The sequence below is a fragment of the Carettochelys insculpta genome, chromosome 14 (assembly GCF_033958435.1).
Source record: "Carettochelys insculpta isolate YL-2023 chromosome 14, ASM3395843v1, whole genome shotgun sequence".
Classification (NCBI taxonomy): domain Eukaryota; kingdom Metazoa; phylum Chordata; order Testudines; family Carettochelyidae; genus Carettochelys; species Carettochelys insculpta.
This window is the reverse complement of record NC_134150.1, coordinates 3,462,380-3,487,031: the sequence shown is the minus strand read 5'-3', so window position 1 is coordinate 3,487,031 and position 24,652 is coordinate 3,462,380. Positions and strand designations below refer to the sequence as shown.

Sequence of the window (24,652 nt, the reverse complement as noted above, 5' to 3'; positions counted from 1 at the left end):
TGCAACCCTGGGTTTACAAGGCCAATGCTCAAACTATTGGTGGATCTATTAGAAATTTCCCTTTGGAATAGAAAACAAAGGAACTTTGGAACTGCCAGGGGTTCAGTCAATCTGTCCCCTTCCAGCTCTTTAATGTCTCTTGGGGTTTTACACTGCTGCCCATCACCATAGCTTCTGAGTGCCTTCCATGTAAAATCGGTAGCAACAGTGAAGATCCTAATGGACCTCATGGACTCTCTGGCACTTCTTACTTTTCAGGGTCAAAACTTTATTTGGGATATGATGGGATTTTATTGTTCTGCGCAGAGCTTACTGAGTAGAAGTGGGGTCATTGCAGGAGGCTATTGGATACAAGGGGGTGCTACTGTTGTGGCATTCTTATGGAATTACTTTTCCAAGGAATAAGGTTTTATATTATTTATTGAAGACTATCCGATTCTGGATTGGCCCAGTCTCTTCTAGAAGTTTATTACATAGGCAGATTCCCTGAGCTGAGAATGCTTTGTCCCTACTTCTCTTGTGCTTCATTCTGGGCTCTGTGATCTGCATTGTCCAAGAGCAGCACAGCTGTCCTCAAGCAAAGATCGAAAGTCAATCTTCAGTATAGCTCGCAGTTGATCCATTAATTGCTTTGAAAATAAAGACCAGGGCCTTAAATTGGCAGCAGAATGTAACTGGAAGCCTTGCGCACTAGCCTAATATGCTGACAGCGGCCTAAGCCATGGAGAAGGCAGTCAGTTGTTTTCTATATTGTCTAGACCTCGTGCCTGGCTTTCACGTTCTGCTTCAGGTACAGGGAATTTACAGTAATCCATCCTGCAGGCAACATGTGCATAAATCCATGTTGGTAGATCCTCATATGGGAGGAAGGGACAAAATATCTTAGGCTACGTCTACACAGAGAGTTTTGTTGACAAAATGCCAGGTTCTTTGACAAAGCGTGCAGAGCATACACATTCCCAAGGCGTTCTGTCAACAGTAAATCAACAGAACATGGCACTCCTGTCAACAGTGCTCTGCCACTCCCCCATGAGGCAGAACACCTCTGTCAACAGATTCTGTCTGCCGAAAGCCAGTCTGGACGTTCCGGGGAGCCTTCTGTTGACAGGGCTTCCAGGACACTGGGCAGCCCTATCTGCTGTGCTTCCAGTTGGCTGTTCTATCAAAAGAGCAGCCTAAATGCCTGGCCGCTCTCTGTTGACAGAGCGGATTGCTATTTCAGTCTGCTTGGCAGTCTGGCCATGATCTGTCAACAGACGTTTCGTAGGAAGATACCTTCCGACAAAGTTTTACAACAGTTCGCTCTAGTGTAGACATAGCCTTATAGTGAACTGGAGTGAAAACCCTTTTGTTAAGTTATCAGTTATATCTTTACATCAAACAATTACCTCGTTGTGGAAAAGACCTCCATATCCCTGAGTTGAGCCCTAAGCCTTCTTCTGCTTTCCCATGTTCTGCTCAACACACATTCAAAGCTGTGTACGGTTCTCATCCCAAGCCTCATGCTTCTGGCCAAGGAGACCTAGGCAACACTCGCTTTGGATCATGATGAGAAGTTGCTCATCAGGGATGAAAAGGTCCTCTCACCAGGGGCTGCATGCTCTGCCTATGTAGCACTAACCCCTGTTAGTTTCTCTGGCAATGGATTGGTATCAACATCTTTGTATTAGCTTAAAATGGATTTAGGGCTTGTGGAGTTTTAGTGCTTTAAATGGATTTAGTGCTGGAGATTGGAATACTTTGTGTGTCCAGTTGAACTGGTATTGCACAAGAAGGAACAGAATCTAATTCACTCTTAGCTATGTCGCTTCTGTAAAGCTGTGGCAGCAGTCATGGTGTGTGCAAAGGGATTAATTTACCTTTCCCCTGCCCTGATTTTTGCATCAGCAAACCCCATTTATTTCAGTACAGTTACTCTTTATTTACACCCACAAAAGTAAGCACAAACCCAGGATCAGGAAACAGATCTGTTTGAGTAAATCCAGTTTGACATGATCACTTTTCAGAGTAACACTTTGTTTTGTCAGGATTTTAAACTGCCATGTTCCATTTGATCATACCTCAATCTTGAACTAAACTGAGAGCAGAAAAAGGCATTACTTGGTGTCCTCTATTTACTAGCGTAGATCAGGAAAATGTAATCCTTCATTTTAGATATAAATACAAGGGGAGTTACACATATTCAGTGATTATATTACTAATTGTATTAGTTTTATTGAGGTTGATGTGGGATTGTACTAAGAGCAAAGCAAAAGCCATTAAAAAAACTTCTGCTGTTAGGTTCCCATTGTGGCAGGTGTCTAGAACTAAACAGGTGTCTGAGCTAAATCGGAGGATTGGAAAAGCAGCCACAACTCTGTCCAGACTCAGCGAGAGAGTGTGGAATAACATCAAGTTGTACACCCACACCAAAATGCAAGTCTACAGAGCCTGCATCCCCAGCACCCTCCTTTACGGCAGTGAGTCTTGGACCCTGTACGCCCGCCAGAAAAAGAGGCTGAACGTCTTCCACTTGCGCTGCCTCAGGCGCATCCTTGGAATATCATGGAAGGACAGAGTGTCCAACACTGCTGTCCTTGAGTAAGCTGGAATCCCAACTGTGCACACCTTGCTCAGGCAGCGGTGGCTCCACTGGCTTGGCCACGTCCACAGGATGAATGATGGAAGGATCCCAAAAGACATCCTGTATGGCGAGCTAGCCTCTGGCAAAAGACCTCCCGGACACCCCCAGATGCGCTACAAAGACGTTTGCAAGAGAGACCTTAGGGAGGTAGACATCGAGCCGGACAGTTGGGAGGAGCTGGCAGACGATCGCAGCAGATGGAGGCAGGAACTACACAAGGGCCTTCAGAAGGGTAAGATGAAGATCAGACAGCTAGCAGAGGAGAAGCGAGCTCACAGAAAGCACAGTAAGGACCTGCCAGACACCCATTACACATGCAACAGATGCAGCAAGGACTGTCACTCTCGTGTGGGCTTTCACGGTCACAGTCAACGCTGCAAATGATGATCCCAAATGGAACTACGAAGGGTGCGATCCATAGTCTACGTAGACTGAAGGATGGTACTACTACTACTACTCCTACTAGGTGTCCAGAAATTTGCCGTGAGAGCTGAGCCCATTTGAAGTGAATGCCAAAATTCACAGTGATTTCAGTGAAGCCAAGATTTCATTCTGTTTTGTTTACTGCAGTTCTCTAGGAACGGAAGATTGAAAAGCTGCTCTCTGAATTCCTAGGAGACAAACAGAGGGACTGGAAAACATGCAAAAAACCAGACAAAATCAACTCCAGCCTAGATGTGTGTCAGAGAGGATGGCTTAGTGATCTAACTTAGCTTAGGCTAAGTCTACACTGGGGAAATAAGTCAATTTCAGATAGGCAATTCTAGCATTTGCAGTAGCTAGAATTGTGCATCTGAAATCGACTTATTTCCCTAGTACAGATTTAGCCTCTGCTACTCTCCTGTCGACCTCCCTTACTCCATGCGGTATCCTGGAATACAGGGGCTTGACTGATGACCCCAGAGAGATTGATTTTGCATGTCTTTACCAGACATGCAAAATCGAGCTCCGGAAGATAGACCCTGACTGAGTCGAACTTCCTGGAAGTATACACATACTCTTAGTCCCTTCCCTCTTATCTCATGACAGCTTACGTTGTTGAGGGACCTTGTCAAAGGCTTTCTCAAAATCTAAGTACACTATATATCAGTCCAAATCTGGACAAGGGGTCTGAGTAACATTGGAACAGCTGCCTGGAAAAGTTTGTCTGTCCTCTGGCAGTTACTTTCTGTCTTGTACTCTCTATGTTCAGTTCCGAAATTACTGCATTACATACCATAGCCCCATAGGATTTCTCAATTTCACACAGAAACCCTATCCTGCATTAGTCTATGACTTTATATTTATATTTGAGTCATTTTCATGTGCCTTTTTTATCTTAAAATCATATTTAAAAGCCTTTTACCATTGCATTGGCTGCAACTGGATATTTTAAATCCAGAAGCTGGTAGATCTTTTTATGAGAGCAGTTACTGGGGCAAGAGACAGTTTATACCAATTTATACCTGATTATATCAGTTTTTACTTGATGATGTGCAAGCTGTGCTGGAGAAGTGGCAACATGCAGGATGGAAATAGTGTTTTTATTATGTTTCCTACACAGGTGCCAAATCATTTCATCTGGCTGATCTTTTTTTATTGGTACTTTCACTCCTGCCTCAACTGTCTTGCAGAACTGCTCCGATTTGGAGACAGGCAATTTTATCTAGACTGGTGGTAAGATTTCTTCTCTCTTGTCAAAACAGATTGCTGTTGCTTAATATAACCAGCCTACTATGTTGCATGCTTAATGTCAGTGGAAGTCTGAAAATTAGCATTCCAAAAATAAAAAAAAAAAGAGGAATTCGATTGCCTGGCAAAGTTTCTACTTGTGTCAAGCATGATTGAGTAGAGTTCTGTAATTGCTAGTCAGTTAGCACGCTAAATAACAATGGAGCTGGGAGAAACAAGGTAAGGAATTTAAAATACTGGTGTAGATGTTCTACTGTTCTGCATCTTATGCAGTCATTTAGACAATGGAAAGATGATAACATGCTAATGAAATGGACAGTGATTTATACTACAGTTTGCACACATGTATATGATGGCCCAAGAATCTGCCTCATAAACTTTACAAATATACTTAAAAACTTTTACCCGTCTCTGGAGAAGTAGACTTTGGATCTCTTAAAACAAGATTTAAGCAAGGTCCGCAAGGTCTACCTTATTTTGTCTAATTCCCTGTGGAAGCAGAGAACCAGCCAGCAGCTGAAAGTAGTAAGTGTTTTGGTATCTGTTTCTTCTTTCCGCTGCTATTTGCATGGGTGATGGACTTGAGAAAACAAGACAAAGTAGCAGAAATGTAGCACTTTAAAGACTAACAAAATGATTTATTTGGTGATGAGCTTTCGCGGGACAGACCCACTTCTTCAGATCAAGCTCATCACCAAATAAATCATTTTTTTAATCCTTAAAGTGCGACAATTCTGCGGCTTTGTTTTGTTGGAGTACAGACTTACACAGCTCCCTCTCTGTTACTATTGAGAAAAGGAGGTACAGGAGAATTCTAAAACAAGATCTGCACTTTAAATCATTGCCTGATTTTGACTGATCTGATCTCTATTTCCAGAGAAGCTAGTAATGTCAGTATCCGTAGCAACTGATAAGTATTCCAGCTGTGGGCTTTGCCCAGCAAGATCTAGTTTTCAAAGGTTGCTCAAAAGGCTGCAGTACTTCAGATTGGAAAGGATATTTTTCATTCTAAAAACAACATAATTGGGTTCTTTTAAAAAATGAAATAATAATGTAGGTGAATTCACTGTGCCTTTAGCTTTCAACTTTGTAAGACAACACAACTTTCAGTGTATTTTTACATACATATATATATATACACATGTATATATATGTTTGGAAAGGGAAGCTGCTGAACTCTCTCTTATATTCAAATTTGACACATTAACACATGGTTTGAACTGGGATGACAATTTTCTAGCTCATTATAGGGGCTCTTTTACATACTTTGCTTGATCTAATTCTTGACTCCCCCCAGCTTCTACCCCTCTGCTCTCTGATTTGCTCACCTTGATGATAATTTTTCTGATTTGTCGACCTTGATTACTATTTTTGGTTCTCTGTGTCTTAACTATTGAGTCTGTTCTGGTATGGCTATGGTCTGAAGAAGTGGGTCTGTCCCACGAAAGCTCATCACCTAATAAATTATTTTGTTAGTCTTTAAAGTGCTGCTGGACTGCTTTTTTGTTTTCACAAAATATAGTGTAATTGCATAGCTATGCTGCTGTCAAGAACAGGTATACAGATAAGCAATGAGTCATGGCCCTGCAGGAGTGGAAGGGATGTTTTGCATACTGTGGATGCATCAGGAGACGTGAAGCTGAAGCCAGGAAAAAATGTTTCAGCCTCCCAACAAATGGCATAATCCACCTGCAATGTCTGAGTAGATATACAGGGTGCAAGTTGTGAAAAAGATGATATTTTGGTCTTTGTTGGGCATAAATGAGGTGAATTCTTTTATCGACAGTCAGAAAGAGGCATGCATAGAAAGTGCTACAAAGCAATTCTCTCTGCTGATCTAATCTCTGCAGTATGTGGGAAAATTAGGGCAGTGATCTCAGTGGGGGTATTTCAGTTCAGTACATAGGCTTGTTCCAGAACCCTCAGCACCCAGAGTGCAGGACAGAGTGCCTGTTATATTTGAAAACTTGTGGCTACCATGGGTGGTCCCTTATGATTGGAAAAAGGCAAATGTAGTGTCCATCTTTAGAAAAAGAAAGAAGGAGAATCCAGGAAACTACAGACCAGTCAGCCTCTCCTCAAACCCTAGAAAAATCATGGAGCAGATCCTCAAGGAATTTATTTTGAAGCATTTGGAGGAGAGGAAGATGATCACGAACAGTCAAAATGGATTCACCAAGGGCAAGTCACGCTGACCGTCCTGATTGCCTTTTCTGATAACTGGGTCTGTGAATATGGACAGAGTGGTGGACATGATGCACCTTGATTTTACCAAAGCATCTGTTAAGGTCTCCCACAGTATTTATTCCAGCAAATTAAAGAAGTATGGATTGGATGTATAGATTATAAGGTGGCTAGAAAACTGGATAAATCTTTGCATTGAGTGGGTAATGATCAACTGCTAGGTATCTAGTTGGCAGCAGAGTGACCTAAAGGTCAGTCCCAAGGCCAGTTTTGTTCAGTATCATAGAATCATAGAACAGTAAAGCTGGATGATTATCTGGATGATAGGATGGATTGTATCTTCAGTAAGCTTACAGATAGCACTACGTTAGGGGGAGAGTTGGGTACACTGGAGGGTAGTGATCGGGTCCAAAGTGACCTGCACAAATTGGAAGGTTGAGATAAAAGAAATCAGATGAGGTTCACCATAGACAAGTGCAGAGTCTTGCACTTAAAACAGAAGAATTCCATGCACTGCTACAGGATGGTGAGCAGCTAAGTGGTAGTTCTTCAAGTCCAGTGGATAAGAAACTGGGTATGAGTCAACAGTGTGCCCTTTTTGCCAAGAAGGCGAGTGGCATATTTGGCTGTATTAGAAAGAGCATTGCAAGCAGAGCCAATGAAGTGATTGTACCCCTCTATCAGGCACTGTCGTGAGGCCACAGCTGGAGTACTGTATGCCGTTTTGGGCCTCCCATTACAGAAAGGATGTTGACACATTGGAGAGGGTCCAGCGGAGGTCTATGAAAATAATTAGAGGTCTCGGAGACTTGACTTATGAGGAGAGGCTGAGGGAACTGGGCTTATTTAGTCTGCCGAAGAGAAGAGTGAGGAGGGGTTGATAGCAGCCTTAAGCTACCTGAAGGAGGCTCCAGAGAGGATGGAGCCAGGGTATTTTCAGTGGTGACAGACAACAGAACAAGGAACAATGTTCTCAAATTGCAATGGGGGAGGTCTACATTGGATAATAAGAAAAAACTAGTTCACGTGGTGGTTGGTGAAGTACTGGGTTACCTAGAGAAATGGTGGAATCTCAACACTTATGGGTTTTTAAGGCGAAGTGTGACAAAGCCCTGGCGAGGATAGTTTAGTTTCAGATGTTTCTGCTTTGAGCAGGGGATTGGTCTTAATGACCTCCTAAGGTCTCTTCCACCCCGATCTTCTAGTCCATGATTGGCATTCGCTGACTAGGTCCGCCTCTGATTCAAACATCAGGTCCAGTACTCACCAATGTCAGCTGGAGGCAGGAGAAGGAGCAGCTAGCAAGGCGTGACATGGTGCTGTCTACAGGACCCAGTTATACAGATTTAAGGCATAGGCAAGCTAAGCAAGTGGCCCTAATTCATGGGGTAGAGGGCAAAGTGAACCCTCCCCCTACAAGCATGTGGTCACAATGCCACTCACTCAAATTTGGCCTGGCCATGCCCTCTACCTTTACCCATCCTGAAAGAGTGGTGACTAGGCCAACCCTGAGTGGCCTTGCAATCCACATGCCAAGTGCCTAGGGCTCATCAGAGGATTAACCCAGCCTTGGTTGTCTGCTTTGTCTGGCAGGACGTCCCACGTCACATAATTGGCCATGTCCATCCCTGCTCTACTCTACTCTGAGTCTGAGAAATACTATTTTAGGAGCCTTGCATGTTTCTTCCAGCCCCTAGTGTCAGGAAAGGTAATTGGTGCTTGAACTTCCTACTCTCGAAAGAGCGAGACTGCATTCCCCAATTGGCTTCCATTGATACCTAATGGTTATCTATTAACAGAAACACAGGGGATTACAAACCCCATTAACCCTGTGCCAACTCACTACCCCCAGAGATAACAAACAGTTTGTAAGTATAAATATTTAGCTACAACATTGCCAATTGCCAGCCCTACGTGTTTCAAACATCATGAATCACACTGAGATTAGCTCAAAAATGGGATTTAAAAAACCAAAAGTTTGTGGTTCTTTTCATTTGCCTTCTGACTGTTGAGTCTTTAGAGTTAACATTTTCACTCTGCAGGGCTAAACATTTCTGATTTTTTAAAATTGAGACTTTTCCAATATTCACATAACCCCAGGAGACTCAGAGACTGGTCTTATTGTAAACTCCAGTTGTAAATTCTTTGTAAATACAGTATAAATTAAATGTAAGATAGCACCATAGATGCAGCATTCAAGAGAGCAGCAAAATGATGGTCAATAGTACGTAAGACATTGTATGTTCAGTTTGTATGTATAATCTTCTGTTGCTGGTATAAGCATTGTCAGGCAAATGAGAATGTCATACTCTAGATATATGAATAGTAACAGAGTGAGAGACAGGAAATGATGGGTAACTCATTATTTTGATTAACAATTACATCAATCTCAGGTTGCCAAAGATGTAAGAGGGAAAACAGGAATGGCTGCCAGTTAAATTAGTAACACTGAAAAGTTTTAAGTGATATTATGCTCTGCAGCATCCGCACAGTATGTATAAAGTATTGATGCTGATCAGGTGTATGTGATACAAGTTGAGCGATCTTGCCACTCTCAGTCATCCTTCAGAATATCTGTTGGAGGCACGCTAACCTCTGCAGCTTTTTTAGATATTGAATTTTGCTGAAATCAAAAACCACTGGCTTTTGGAGCTCTCCCCTCTCTGCATATTTCAGTACCTGATGCCTTAGTCTTCCCTTTCTACATTTATGTCTGATAACAGTTTCATTGTCCATGAGAGACCTAAAACTTTAAACTCATTGTCACAGGTCAAAGCAACTGTGCTTGTAGTTCCCCTCCATGGTCAAGCATGGGGAACTCACATCAGGCTTCCTACTTCCAGCCATCACCTCCGTGGGCAGAGACCTATGCCTTACTCCCTTCTGGCTAGGTATTTCAAGGCTGCACAGCTCTCTGGCTTTTCCTGTGATATCCAAAAAGCCAGACTGCCTAAAAGGCCAGTGCCTATTTTTGGCTGTCTCTCTGAGGACTGTTACTGGTGTATAACCTGCGGTTTCAGATTACTCACCTAGTTCCCTAAGCAAGCACATTTATTCTTCAGGTAAAAGCTTTACAAAGAAACCAGATTAAAATAATAAAAGAACCTTCACTTGTGGTAGAAAGCTTACCAAAGATCACTCCCACCTCTTGTGTAGGGTTCTGGTGGGTTTCAGTAATTCAAATGCACAACTGGGTTTTTCAATGGAAATGAGTTCATCTGTCTTAGACCAAGAACTAGAAATGAGGCTGCTTCTACACTATGAGATAAATTTGACATTTAGTAAATTCAAATTTTAACCTAATTCTTATGAATTCAAATTTAAGTTTCTACAAACCTTCTGGAAATTTGAGCAGGGTGGACATGGGGGTCTGGGTAGCAGGGGTGTGCAGGAGGCTGGGGGGAGGTCTGGGCAGGAGGACGTGCAGGATCAGGCTCAGGGGTCTGGTTGGGAGGATGGTGCAGGAGCAGGGTGGGGATGGGCATTTTGGGTATGCCATCACTGCTGCCATCCCGTCCCCCATCTGGGGAACAGCAGTCTGGAGAGAAGCTCCCTGGAGAGGCTTGTCTGCCCCACTATTCTGATTGGCCAGAATTGTGACCAATCAGAGCATCAGAGGAACCATCTCCAGGCTGCGCTATGCTGCCATTCCCTTAGTTGGGGGAGGAGGGGAGTGGCAGCTGAGCCACTTCCTGCCCCAGCCAGGCAAAGCCCAATCCGCCCCCAGGTTGCCTGATTCCGGCCCCCAAGGCTCGGGGCTCCACACGCCTCGCCCCTGCCCTATGGGTAAGGGAAATCCACTTCGCTTTTATTGTCCCAAAAGTCCATATGTGTCTGGTTCATTTCCAGTCTAATATTGAGAACTCTAAGGTCTCACATGTGTCACATCTTCCCCCTAGAGACTCTACATAAAAGCCCAGCCCACAATAACATATAAGTGTAGTACAATAAAGTATTTCAAGGGTATTGCAGGAAACCTTATCTGTATCATATACAGTGCTTTGTGGTTTCATCATGTGTGTTCATTAAGTTGAGGTAATTGGCTCCCAAGTGCTAGATCTGATAAAATGATGGACCTACCGCTGGCAGGGTATATGCATGCAAATCAACAGCAGAGAAGTTCCATGTGTGAGTAAATGGTACAGTACACCAGGGTACACTTGAATTTTTTAAACCTTCCACTGCATTTATTTCTGACTCCAGGATTTGTATTACAGAGAATACCAAAGCCGCTCTCCTAATGTTATTTTAGTAGTGCCTTGGGAAATGGAGCTGTAATCAGCATGTTGACTGGGACACATTTCGATCTTTGGTGAACCAACATTGGTGCTGGAAAATGCATATCTGGTAGAATAGGTGTGTGCTGCTCCTTCTGTGTCATACGAAACATCCCCTTACTTGTTCTGTTCTTGTAGGAATGCAGACTCAGTCTTACAGTTCTGGTCCAGATGGAACATCCCAGCCCACAAGTGGCTAGACAGGTACAAAAATGAGTTTTGCGCTTTGCAATTAAGATTCAGTTTCATTGAGGACATGAAGTATTGCTGCTGGGAACCAATAATAATAATAATAGATTTTCTTCGTGAAGGGTTATATCACCATAAATGGGTCTATTTGCCAGCACCCAAATCTTGGAAATGGCCATGCAAATGGCCATTTTGAAGATTACTAATGAGGTGCTGAAGTGCATATTCAGTGCCTCATTAGCATGCCGCCGGCTGCAGCTCTTCGAAATTGCCGCTTTTCGCTGCAGCGCGGCTCATCCAGACAGGGGTCCTCTTCGAAATCCCCTTGTTCCTATCAGCAGATAGGAATAAGGGGGTTTCGAAGTTGGCGGGGTCTTTTTGAAAAGGACCCCTGTCTAGATGAGCTGCGCTGCAGCGAAAAGCAGCAATTTTGAAGAGCCGCAGCCAGCAGCATGCTAATGAGACACTGAATATGCACTTCAGCGCCTCATTAGTAATCTTCAACATGGCCATTTCCACGGCCATTTCCAAGATGTGGGCTAGTGTAGACACGGCCCAGTAGTTGTCTTGGATGGACAATTAACTCTGAGGCATTGCAATTAAGCCTTGACATTCAGTCATAATGAAGGAGTGAGCTTCAAGGTTCAGGTGGTCATGGAGGAATAGCCAGGCGATGGAGAAAATGTAACGGTTTTGTTAAATGCTTTAAAGTAGCTCTAAGAACCTAGCATGTGCTACTGATCATGAGATCTTCAGGAATAATGTAGCAAGCCCGTAGACTGAGTCCTGTCCCCTCTGCAGTTGCAGGAGGTTCTGACCTGTGCAGTTGTGTTTAGGAACATCCCTCTCATTAGAGAATGTGGAGCTCTTGCAGCACAGACCTCTGCTGTCTGAGAGTTTGCTTCACTCTAGTGTGTAGAAGGTGGTCAGGGATGGGGCAGAGGAGATGCAGCATGGCAGAACTACCTTTATATAGATACCCCAGTCACCTTCCCCTGGGTTAATGGAGCATGTTGGCTTCATGGAGTATTGAGGCTGCAAGAGCAGGTGGGAGAAAAGATTCTTAGCACTGAGATTCCCCAGAATGCAGCACAGCTATCCGACCCCTGATTCTGCACCCTAAACAGTCTGCATATCCATCCGTTCTGTTGAATCTGGTAGCTCTCATAGTACCTTCAAGTGCAGGTTGTAAAGGCTGAACAGGTAGCTATGTTCTCCAGCCTAAAAGCCTCTTGAATTTTGGAAGGGTACATATGTACCTGTTACTCCAGTGGGAGCCTGAAGTGTTTGGGACCTGTACAGAAATGACTCCTGCTCCCAACAAAGTCACCTGGACATGACTTGAGAGAATTCCTTGTCGCTATGTTCCAGTGCTTCCTCAGCCGTAGTAGCAGGGTAGTCAGCCTGAAACACTGTATGATCTTTCTAACCCCAACAGTGAAGAGAATCATACACCCTGACCTCCTTAACACTGCAGGTTACTGTGCAAGAAGCAGGGCCAGGGTATAAGCATAGGTAAATCTATGGCCAAGATTTTCCCAAAGGGGAGTCAAAGCCTGCTTTTGATTCAGCTGACTTCAGTGGAAGCTACTGTTGCTCAGCACTTCTGAAAATCAGACCAGGCCATTCACTTTCAGTATCTTACATCCAAACTTGGAAGCAACAGGAATAGCCCGTTTTTTTTGAAAATCTTGGCTCTTTTTATGTGTTTGATGCAAGTTCACTAAAAGATATGGAAGAACGAGTAATCTACTGAGATCTGTGTGGAAGCTTACAGAAACAGGAGAGTTTATGGAAGTTGCAGCTTACTGTCCTAGTAACATATCTCTCAGCCAGATCCATGCAATTACCCTTCCACCTAACTCCTTCTGTCACTCCCTAGAGCTCAGAGCAGGCCAGGACACTAATGAATGGTGCTTTTGTAAATCAGAATAGATGTCCTGTGGGTCAAACTCTGCACATATTTACTAGTGTAAATCTGGAATAACACAATTGAATTCAGTGCCGTTACTTTGGTACAAGATAGGTATCTAGCTCTGTAGGACTAATGCTGATATTGATGACTGACTGCATCAGGAAGCAATGCAAGTAACTCTTTTGTGTACAATTCTTTTGCCCTGTGTATGTAGACACATATACAGGCCCTTGCTGCATCATGGCTATGACAAGTGGCAGGCCCGAATGACAGTATTCCTACTGTCTGCATGCTTCTATGAGGTAGGTCATAATAATGCTGATCTGAACAGGTCTAAGCACTAGCAAGAGTGCACTGCCCTGAGACCACTTATGACACACATGGCTATCACTGACTTCTAACAAATTACTCATTTAAGATGAGAAATCTACAAAGATTCTCGTTCTTTCTCTGTGATAAGAACCTCTTCTACGGATCCCAATCTGTGCTGTGTCTCCTGGGTGTGCTAACTCAGAAGCACTCAGCATATGTGGCTCAGTGTTTTAGCAATGTAAGTGGCAGTGTAAGTTAGACAGAAAGTTGGTTTAAGCGCTGGAAGTAAACGAAAATCCACCCGCCTGGAATCTATCAGATTTGTACCAGGAGTCGCATTCCACTTAAGTGTCCCAGGACTTCATACATAAAAGAGGGTGTGGTCAGAGCAGAGTACTGCTGAGGCAGGTGAGCAGGCGCAGACATGCCAACTTCCCAGCCTACATCATTTTCCAGAAAAATTAACTCCTTGAATAAGGGACTCTGTTTCCCACTGAAAAGGACATCACCAGTAACTGATGAGCCATGGAGTGCTGAGGGGACACAGTTTCATTTGAAGGTCTGGGCAGCTTTCCCCATTCCCTGCAGCCCCCACCCCGCACAGCTTCTGAAGCAGTCCTCTGAGGCAATCCCCCATTTTAGGTCTGAATTCAAATACAGGGCCCTGGGAAATGCCATTCTTTTCATATTTCATGACCAAAGTTCTGAGTTACTCTGAATCCTGCCCTGTTAGTGTTAACCCAATTCTGAAATGCATATCCAGATATCTGCCCCTCAGGACTCATGCAGCACAGTGAATGGTAGAGCAGTCCTATTGCTATAGACCATGGGTGGCTACATGACCTGTTACCTAACCCTCATGTTGCAGCCTCTTTTGCCTCCAAGGCCAGGTTGCAGCATAGGAAAGGAGCCAGGAACTGCAGGAGCCCTCGCTTGGTACAACAACTTCTCATCAATAGTTCTTGCTGCCCTAGACTCCAGAAACACCAGCTTTGCACTAGGTTCAAGGCTGAAAGGCCTCCTGCTAGAAACAGCCTAGCACCTTTGTAATCCATACTGCTGCTGCCATGTGCAGAGACAGGCCAGAGGATTAAGGAGGCTTCCCCGTGTATACCCTTGGCAGTTAGCTGTCCAAATGGCTGTGCTTTAGAACATGAGCTTGGAAATAGTGACCACAATATAATAACTTTTAATATTCCTGTGTTGGGAAGAACACCGCAGCGGTCAAACACTCTGGCATTTAATTTCAAAAAGGGGAATTACACTAAAATGAGGAAGCTAGTTAAACAGAAACTAAAAGGTAGAGTAATTAAACTAAAATCCCTGGAAGCTGCATGGAAACTGTTTAAAGACACCGTACTAGAGGCCCAACTTAAATGTATACCCCAAATAAAAAAACACAGTAAGAGACCTAACAAAGAACCACCATGGCTAAACAGCCATGTTAAAAAGGCAGTGAGAGAGAAAAGGGCAGCTTTTAAAAAGTGGAAGTCAAATCCTAGTGAGGAAAATAGAAAGGAACATAAACACTCCCAAATTAACTGTCATAATGTAGTAAGAAAAGCCAAAAAAGAGTTTGAGGAACAGCTAGCCAAAAATTCAAAAAACAATAGTAAAATGTTTTTTAAATACATTAGAAGCAGGAAGCCTGCTAAAAAAGCAGTGGGGCCCTTGGATGATAAAGATATAAAAGGAGCGATCAAGGAAGACAGTGCCATTGCGGAGCGATTAAATGATTTCTTTGCTTCAGTCTTCACGGCTGAAGATGTTACAGAGGTTCCTAAATCTGAGCCAGCCTTTTTAGGCGACAAATCTGAGGAACTCACTCAGATTGAAGTGACATTAGAGGAGGTTTTGGAATTAATTGATAAGCTGAATAGTAACAAGTCCCCAGGACCAGATGGCATTCACCCAAGGGTTCTGAAAGAACTCAAATGTGAAATTGCGGAGTTATTAACAGTGGTTTGTAACCTATCCTTTAAATCCACTTTGGTACCAAATGACTGGAAGACGGCCAATATAACACCAATATTTAAAAAAGGCTCTAGAGGAGATCCTGGCAATTATAGACCGATAAGTTTAACATCAGTACCAGGCAAATTAGTAGAAACACTAGTAAAGAGTAAAATTGCAAGGCACATAGAAGAGCACGAATTGTTGGGCAAAAGTCAGCATGGTTTCTGCAGAGGGAAGTCGTGTCTGTCTAATCTATTAGAATTCTTTGAAGGGGTTAATAAACATGCGGACAAGGGGCACCCAGTGGACATAATATACCTAGATTTCCAGAAAGCCTTTGACACGGTCCCACACCAAAGGCTTTTATGTAAATTAGGTGGTCATGGGATAGGAGGAAAGGTCCTTTCATGGATCGGGAATTGGTTAAAAGACAGAAAACAAAGGGTGGGAATAAATGGTAAATTTTCACAATGGAGGGGGGTAACTAGTGGTGTTCCCCAGGGCTCAGTCCTGGGACCGATCCTGTTCAACTTGTTCATCAATGATCTGGAAAATGAGGTAAGCAGTGAGGTGGCAAAGTTTGCAGATGACACCAAGTTGTTCAGGACAGTCAAAACCAAAAGGGATTGTGAAGAACTACAAAAAGATCTCAGCAAACTGAGTGATTGGGCAGCAAAATGGCAAATGAAATTTAATGTGGGTAAGTGTAAGGTAATGCATGTTGGAAAAAATAACCCAAATTACACGTACTACATGATGGGGTCAAATTTAGCTACGACAGATCAGGAAAGGGATCTTGGAGTTATAGTGGATAGTTCTCTGAAGACATCCACGCAGTGTGCAGCGGCAGTTAGTAAGGCAAATAGGATGTTAGGAATTATTAAAAAAGGGATCGATAATAAGACAAAAGATATCATACTTCCCCTATATAAAACTATGGTACGCCCACATCTCGAGTACTGCGTGCAGATGTGGTCTCCTCACCTCAAAAAAGATATATTGGCATTAGAAAAGGTTCAGAAAAGGGCGACTAAGATGATTAGGGGCTTGGAAAGGGTCCCATATGGGGAGAGGCTAGAGAGACTGGGACTTTTCAGTTTGGAAAAGAGGCGATTGAGGGGCGATATGATAGAGGTATATAAAATCATGAATGGTGTGGAGAAAGTGAATATAGAAAAATTATTTACCTTTTCCCATAATACAAGAACTAGGGGACACCAAATGAAATTGATGGGTAGTGGGTTCAAAACTAATAAAAGGAAATTTTTCTTCACACAGCGCACAGTCAACCTGTGGAACTCCTTGCCCGAGGCGGCTGTGAAGGCCAGGACTCTATTAGGGTTTAAAAAAGAGCTTGATAAATTTTTGCAGGTCAGGTCCATAAATGGCTATTAGCCAGGGATAAAGTATGGTGCCCTAGCCTTCATAACAAGGGCAGGAGATGGATGGCAGGAGATAAATCACTTGTCTTCTGTTCTCCTTCTCTGGGGCGCCTGGGATTGGCCACCGTCGGCAGATGGGATGCTGGGCTTGATGGACCTTTGGTCTGACCCAGTATGGCCATTCTTATGTTCTTATGTTCTTATGAGCTCAGGCTGATGCCAGCAATCCTGCTTGTCCTGACCCACCCTGCTTGTCCTGTGCCAGCGCAGTAGGCAGGCAGCTCTTTACGAGCAGTGAACCTTAGGAGGCTTTCCTCCCTTTCTTCAGTCTTTGACTATGAAGAGAATTGATCATCCTTATTCCGTCTGCAGGGAAAAATCCTACTGAAGTCATGTCAGGATCAGGCCCTTCACACTAACATGTCCACTGGTTACTGCATTAAAGAAGAAGGAGTAACATTCAGGGTAGTGCAGCTCAGACCCTTCATTTTGTCTTTTTCAGTATCTAATTGCCATCCCGCTGAAGATGTTCCGGTTTTGGATGTTTTTTGCTATGGCAGCACAGGTATGGTCAGATGGAAACTGCCAGTGAATGGAAGTCTAACAGGGGAGTGGTTACCAAGCTGTTTGTGCAGTTGCTGCTAACTAGAGATGATCTTTATAACTAAAGCGTGAACATTTTTAGTTTAAACCACAAGTACAAGCTTAGCTAAGCCCAGAGGCTTTCTGGTGTGCATTGGGCAGGCTGTGATTGCCCTGCCATCGTCTGCTTCACACAGGGGAGCTACACTACAATATGTTTTTAAACTGTTGCATTCTGAAATGCAGTAAAAATGCAAAGAAAACCTACACCCAGATTTATTTTTATGTCAAAAATTTCCAAACACCAGAAGTCTTGACTTACAAACCACTCACAGTTTTTTCCCATGTTCTTTGGTATAATGTGTAATACTATTAGCAATATGATATAATAGATTGGTGTGGAGTTAGTCTACAGAATCCAAGCCACTCCGCAATGGACAAGGAAAGATGGAAGGTAATATTGAGGGAGGCATCAGATACCAACGGGGGCTGAGCTTACTGTTGTTGATGATCATGATGGTTCCCTTGGCAGTCTGAGAAGAAATGTACTAAATTCTGCAGTAATGTAATCCAGAACAGTTTAGAAAAGCTTGGTAAGCATCCAAGATAAAAACCTTATTATGATCTTGTAAACAGTTCAGTAAAACTCATTCAGGACACCTGTTCTACATTATATAGCTCCACCTGGTTTTAAAACTTGTTTGAATTTTGAGGATTAATTTCCTCAGTGTAACCCACAAACTTCTGCTGTGATGGCTTCTGTGGTGCAGAATTTGTTCTACTCTGGAATTTTATTTAATCTCTCCCTATCTTTAAAAATGTCTTCAAGCCTTTCTGTTCTCCCAGTGGCTTATCATTTGACATCTGTTGGTTCTCTGTGTAGGACCCATTCCTTCTCCTTGTGACTTCTGAGTTTTGAAGCTATTTGCAGGTGGTTTCCTTAATGATATTTTAAAATTGTTTTAGTATGCTGTGCACAGACCCAGAGCAGGTTGGCAAAGTGAGGCGTTAGAAATAAAATGAATCTTTGTTTAATGAAAGTAAATTCATTTTGAACCTCTTCTCTGGTTAAAAGCACTTGTACCATTGAGGAAATGGCAAAAAACTACCTGTATTGAGAGGAATATTGGCAGTAACTGGTGTTTGCTTCTCCCTACAGGTCCCATTGGCTTGTCTAATGAAAAAGCTTTTTGGTGGTAATTTTGGCAACATCCTCATGTGGATCAGTCTGGTCCTGGGTCCTCCCCTCATGATGCTCTTGTATTTTCATGACTATTACATCCAGCACCATCGGAAGGATTCAAGCTGGAGACTATTTTTTTTCTAATCAACCCCCGTCCTAGTTCCTTTGCAATCCTTGTCTGTCTGTCTTTATGTAGACAGAGGCTCCGAAACTTGGCTTGAATTAGATGGAAGCCAACCTGGTCTTTAGTACAGGAGGGGTGGCCCATGCTTGTAGTGCTCCAGCTGACCACTAGGCTGGAGACAGAGAATTGGATGCTGGTCTCCCCCCTTGCTGAAGATCCCTCCCCACTTCTGATCCTTTGTCTCTTCCATAGAAAGTTGATCTGTGGCTCCTGAAGGACTGACTCTACAGAGTATCTGCTCAGAGCCCCTGAAAAGTCCATTGACAGCTCTGGAGATAAATAGACAGTGTAACCGATCTCTTAATTCATATTAAAATACTGCTGTTTATGACAACATCTTGCCTGCGAAATGAATTTCCGAATCAGGTAAAACCAAATACGGTTTCCTCACTTTTTCCATCAGAGGTTTAAATGGAAGAGTGGAAATAATGAGGCGATAATGTCAATTAAACAGAAGGTTGTCGTGGGAGTAGGGCTCATGCAGCTAGAGAAATGGGAAGGTGAAGCCAAGACATTTCTATTTGCAGCCGGAAACATCAAAGGTTTATGAAAATCTTTCTCTTTCTTTTCTCCCAAGTCACTGCTGTTTAGTAAGTGTAATTATTTTGAGCCTGCCTTTGCCACCCGTACTCATACTGAACACTTCCCTTGCTCCTCAAGTAGTCCCAGAACTTCTCGGGCCTGCTTGCAGGTAGTTATTCTACTCAGTGGAATGAAGGGTGGAAACTTTGGATTGCAGTAGCGGAGTTGCAGTCGCTAACGGATGGCTAACTGCATTCTGCCTGACCCGAAGGCATCAGGTCTTCCTAAGATGATGTGTTTCTTATGCCGGCCAGGCAGCAGCAGCCTCTTGTTGCCACACCTGTGTGGGGAGAGGCCAAGCTGCCGGGGAAATATGCATTACACTTGTCCCCATGATCTACCCAACCATTGCTCCCGCCACAGTATTCTGACGACAAAGAAGTTGACTTTTGTTATGTGGAGGCAGTGAAGTGGGTAGAGGCAGACCTAGGAAGCTACCATTTGGCAGGAAAGTAGCCCTGAGGTACTGAGGTGCCTTGCAGTGTTCTGGGGAGAATCCCTTTGAATGTAGCTTGTGAGGATGCTTTGATCAATAGATGGTTTTACCAACAGGCATTTAACAAGGATCACCTGACATAAGTTAGCTTTCACAGAGCCCATGATGTAGGTGGCCAGTATCAGAGACAGGGCCGTGTTAGTCTGTATCTTTGAGAACAAGAAGTCCTCTGGCACCTTAGAGACTAAGAGATATTTTGGAGCATAAGCTGCATCTGTTGTTCTCAGTAGGTGGCCAGTACAATGCAACTAACCATCCCTGCTTGGGAAAGCACTTAAGCCCTTGCTGAACTTTAAAACTTGTTCTTAAGAACTTTGCTGAACAAGGCCAAGTTACGCTGACCCTGACAGGCTTCATTCTTTGTATCCATAATAGTAAGGCCAACACTTTCACTAACAGGCACTTGAATCCGGGTTTGTTTATCACTCTTTTCTGGGTGCTGCACCTGCGGCATAGAAAGACAGCCCCAGTCCTAAGGGGTGTACATCCTACAGCAAGAGACAAGGGGGTAGAGCACAAGGAAACCAAGCTAGGATTGGTCAGCATGATGGGCTGGGGTCTCAGTACAACCGCAGGCTATATTAGCCTACGTAGGCACCTAAGTCAGCAGCTTGATTTTCAAGCATCCATTGACAACCATCAGATGCCTTAGATTAGATTTACTTAAACTGTAAATTCTTTGGGACCAAATACACAGAGCCAGGAGAGGATGATCAGGCCCATTGTGTGCGGGATGTGTGATGTGCAGGGAGCCAGGCACTCAGTGATCTGTGTGGGGAAACCAGGTACTCGGTGAAGGGCAAGGATGAAGGGAATTTCTTGGAAATCAGTGATTACAATTAGCGGGTTTCTTTTTAACCAATGTAACAGCAAGTATGTTAAACCCTGCCCCCCAGAAACAGTCAGTGACTGTGAATGTTGGTTAGCCAGAGAGCTGGGGTGCGGCATGCAGGCCACTTCTTCATTTGAAGAAGTTATTTATTTGTTTGAAGAAGTTACTGAAACAGAAGGTCTCTCCACTTCCTCCCTGGCTGGGCACTGTCTCACTGCATCCTGGATGCGGGTGGGAGTCTGTACCAGCAATAGTGCACCAGCCTTTAAGGGAAGCCTCTTTCACAAGAGTGAGCACACAAAGGCCCAGAGAAGATGGGAGGCTGCAACTTTGCCATCTCCTATCACTTTACAGTTGTTACATAGTTTTTGTAGGTAATACAGATGTGCAAAATGATCCATTTGTACATTTCAGGCACTTTCAGGGGTCTTAAAATATATGGGAGGTAGAGCTGATCAAGCCCATCAACTTCCACCAATTTTGCACCTCAGAGAATCAAACCCAGAACAGGACCTCTGGCAGGGGGTGGCTAAAAGGAGTCAAAGGCCAAGGAGTCCCACTACTTATCTTGACCCCTCCCCTTCTGCAAGTTCAGGGATTCCAGCTGCTCTTTCATGATCTCCATGTTTCTATTGATGATGGTGTCAGCATAACTGGCAACATTCTGGGAGAATGTGGAAAAATCTTCTTGCTGCATGTTTGACCTTTTGGGACACTGCAGTTGCTGAAACCGTGACTCTGTCCCACACACCTTTCCCCACTGTGACCAGCCTTTGTTCTCTGGCCTTCCCCCCCCCGCACAGTTTTCTTTTCTCATAGGAAGGGTGGGACTTGCGAGACCTTTTTAGAGCAACACAGAACCCGTGGAGACAAGGAGCAGTAGGCAAAAGAACAGATGGATTTTCCATCCAGGGAAGTTTTTAAAGATGGGCAGCTGTGTAAATCAACTATGTGTCAACTGTCCTGAAATATATCTGCACTTGCCTCAAGCATTGGCCACTAAGGGCTGCACCATTTCTTCATTACAAGGTCACCCAGTGTCATGAAGATGAATGCCATCCTCTCAGCGTGTCTGACATACTTCCGGCATATGTTTTCTGCTGGGAGAAATGTGTCAGTCAACAGGGACATGCTGGGAAATTTTTGCGGCCTTCCTGTCCTTGCACTCCAGTCATCCATGAGCTAATGTGCATTCTCCACAGGGCTTCCATGTCTGCCATTTCTCTCATTGAGCAGTCAGTGTATTCGGAGCAAAAATAAACCTGGGCCTGGATGCTTCAGAGGATTGGTGGTGAGAGATGGAACTTTTCACATCTCAGAGACAGTAGTAACTGAAAGCTGGTACAGGTTAAACCTCTCTCATCCTGACTGGTGCCAGATGAGAGAAATGGCCATGGGAGGTCAATGTTGTCTAGCACATTACCAACCCTTCCACTGCTTACTGGGCCCTCAGAAGATGTTTGGGGTAAATTAAAACTAAATAACAGCGCAGAACACTGAGATCCAGGACTGGTGGCTGGAAATAACCTTTATGGGACTGCAGGAAACTTGGCCACACCCATGATAAGTGGTTGTCCAGCTAACGAACTTCATGCCAGATTACAGATATTGCTAGATGAGAGAGTTCCAAACTAGAGAGATTCCACCTGTATCTTCTGGTGACCACTTAGCCAACCATTGGAATAAGGCTGCCATCTCAGTCTAGCTCCTGGTGTAAATTTGTCCACGTCACAAAATCACCACCACAGACAGCATTCCCTGCAGCCATTTATATTGTGGCTAGATTCAAAACACCACTCAAAAGCAGTGGGCAGGAAATTTTTATGGAATCTTCAGGGATCCTGGAACGCTTGACTGCTTGAAAATCTCTGGCTGCTTCCCTTTTGAAGTTATCAGAGAGGTAGCCATGTTGGTCTGTAGCTTCGAGAACAACAAGTCATCTTGTGGCACCTTATAGACTAACAGATATTTTAAACAGAGGATTAAACAGAACTGGGAGTGGCTTGCAGCTTACAAAACCAGCTTCTCTGCTATGGGCGTCAATATCTCCCCATTAGACTCTGACAAAGGCTCACATCCCCCTGTCTGATCTGACTTGTTTTTTTCCTCTTTTGATAAGTACTGTTGATACTGGGCCAGTTCCACCTTGCTGAATAGACCTTGTCAGCTCTGGCCCTCCCAATTACTGGGACCCCACTCTTTAAATACCCCTCTGAAACAACCACCCCTGACTCACGCATCTGATGAAGCGGGTCTTTGCCCACAAAAGCTTATGCTCCAAAATATCTGTTAGTCTATAAGGTGCCACAGGACTTCTTGTTGCTTTTGAAGTTAGTTAACTAAGGACGTTGCTAGTCCCTGGCTTGCCTGCGGGCCAAACGTTTCTGTCTGTAAAACTCACTGAAAGTCACTGAGCAGCATGTAACAGCAATGAAGGGTCCTGTGGCACCTTATAGACAAACAGAAAAGTTTTGAGCATGAGCTTTCATGAGCACAGACTCACTTCATCAGATGCTGGTCTTGGAAATCTCCAGGGCCAGGTATAAATAAGCCAGAGCAAGGGTGGGGATAACAAAGTTAGCTCAGTCAGCAAGGGTGAGGCTTACCACCAGCAGTTGATCTGGAGGTGTGAACACCAAGGGAGGGGAAGCTGCTTTTGTATTTAGCCAGCCATTCACAGTCTTTGTTTAAGCCTGAGCTGAGGGTGTCGAATTTGCAGATGAATTGTAGCTCAGAAATTTCTCTTTGGAGTCTGGTCCTAAATTTTTTTGCTGTAGGGTACCTACTTTTAAGTCTGCTACTGTGTGGCCTGGGAGATTGAAGTACTCTCCTACAGGTTTTTGTATATTGCCATTTCTGATATCTGATTTGTGTGCGTTTATTCTTTTATGTAGAGACTGTCCAGTTTGTCCGATGTATATAGCAGAGGGGCATTGCTGGCACATGATGGCATAAATTATATTGGTAGCCGTGCAGCTGAATGAACACACGATGGTGTGGCTGATCTGCTTAGGTCCTGTAATGGTGTTGCTGGTGTAGACATGTGGGCAGAGCTGGCAACGAGGTTTGTTGCATGTGGGTCCCTGAGTTAGAGTGACTGTGGTGTATCGTTGCTGGTTAGGATTTGCTTCAGGTTGGCACGTTGTCTGTGGGCAAGGACTGGTCTGCCTCCCAAGGCCTGTGAAAGTGGGGGATCATTGTCCAGGATGGGTTGTAAATCCCTGATGATGCGCTGTAGAGGTTTTAACTGAGGACTGTAGGTGATGGCTGGTGGTGTTCTGTTGGTTTCTCTCATGGGCTTGTCCTGTAGTAAGAGGCTTCGTGGCACACGTCTGGCTCTGTTGATCTGTTTTTTCATTTCCTCAGGTAGGTATTGCAGTTTCAAGAATGCTTGGTAGAGATCCTGTAGGTGTTTGTCTCTGTCGAAGAGGTTGGAGCAAATGCAGTTATATCTTAGTGCTTGGCTGTAGACAATGGATCGTGTGCTGTGTCTGGGATGGAAGCTGGAGGCATGAAGGTAGGCCCACCATCTCGGGTATCGGCACTCTCACTGAAGGACTGTCTGGTTATGTGGACTCTCTCCTTAGACCCTATGCCACCAGCACTCCCAGCTATCTCTGAGACACCACTGACTTCCTGAGAAAACTGCAATACATTGATGACCTATTGTTGGGCAAAAGTCAGCATGGTTTCTGCAGAGGGAAGTCGTGTCTAACTAATCTATTAGAATTCTTTGAAGGGGTTAATAAACATGCGGACAAGGGGCACCCAGTGGACATAATATACCTAGATTTCCAGAAAGCCTTTGACACGGTCCCACACCAAAGGCTTTTATGTAAATTAGGCGGTCATGGGATAGGAGGAAAGATCCTTTCATGGATCGGGAATTGGTTAAAAGACAGAAAACAAAGGGTTGGAATAAATGGTAAATTTTCACAATGGAGGGGGGTAACTAGTGGTGTTCCCCAGGCGTCAGTCCTGGGACCGATCCTGTTCAACTTGTTCATCAGTGATCTAGAAAATGAGGTAAGCAGTGAGGTGGCAAAGTTTGCAGATGACACCAAGTTGTTCAGGACAGTCAAAACCAAAAGGGATTGTGAAGAACTACAAAAAGATCTCAGCAAACTGAGTGATTGGGCAGCAAAATGGCAAATGAAATTTAATGTGGGTAAGTGTAAGGTAATGCACATTGGAAAAAATAACCCAAATTACACGTACAACATGATGGGGTCAAATTTAGCTACAACAGATCAGGAAAGGGATCTTGGAGTTATAGTGGATAGT

At 44.0% G+C, this 24,652-nt stretch overlaps 1 protein-coding gene across 11 annotated transcripts in view; it reads left to right on the top strand.

Annotated features, from left to right (window-relative positions):
- Positions 1 to 18,786, top strand: part of LOC142020639 (diacylglycerol O-acyltransferase 1-like) — a 45,565-nt gene extending 26,779 nt beyond the window's left edge. For all 11 annotated transcript variants that reach the window (XM_075008693.1, XM_075008691.1, XM_075008697.1 and 8 more), the window contains 5 exons: positions 4,167 to 4,279; positions 10,894 to 10,959; positions 13,074 to 13,161; positions 17,012 to 17,074; positions 18,251 to 18,786. In XM_075008693.1, coding sequence (XP_074864794.1) covers positions 4,167 to 4,279; positions 10,894 to 10,959; positions 13,074 to 13,161; positions 17,012 to 17,074; positions 18,251 to 18,418 — 498 coding nt within the window. In that variant the 3' untranslated portion in view covers positions 18,419 to 18,786. The remainder of the gene's footprint in view (positions 1 to 4,166; positions 4,280 to 10,893; positions 10,960 to 13,073; positions 13,162 to 17,011; positions 17,075 to 18,250) is intronic.
- The last annotated feature ends 5,866 nt before the right edge of the window (positions 18,787 to 24,652 follow it).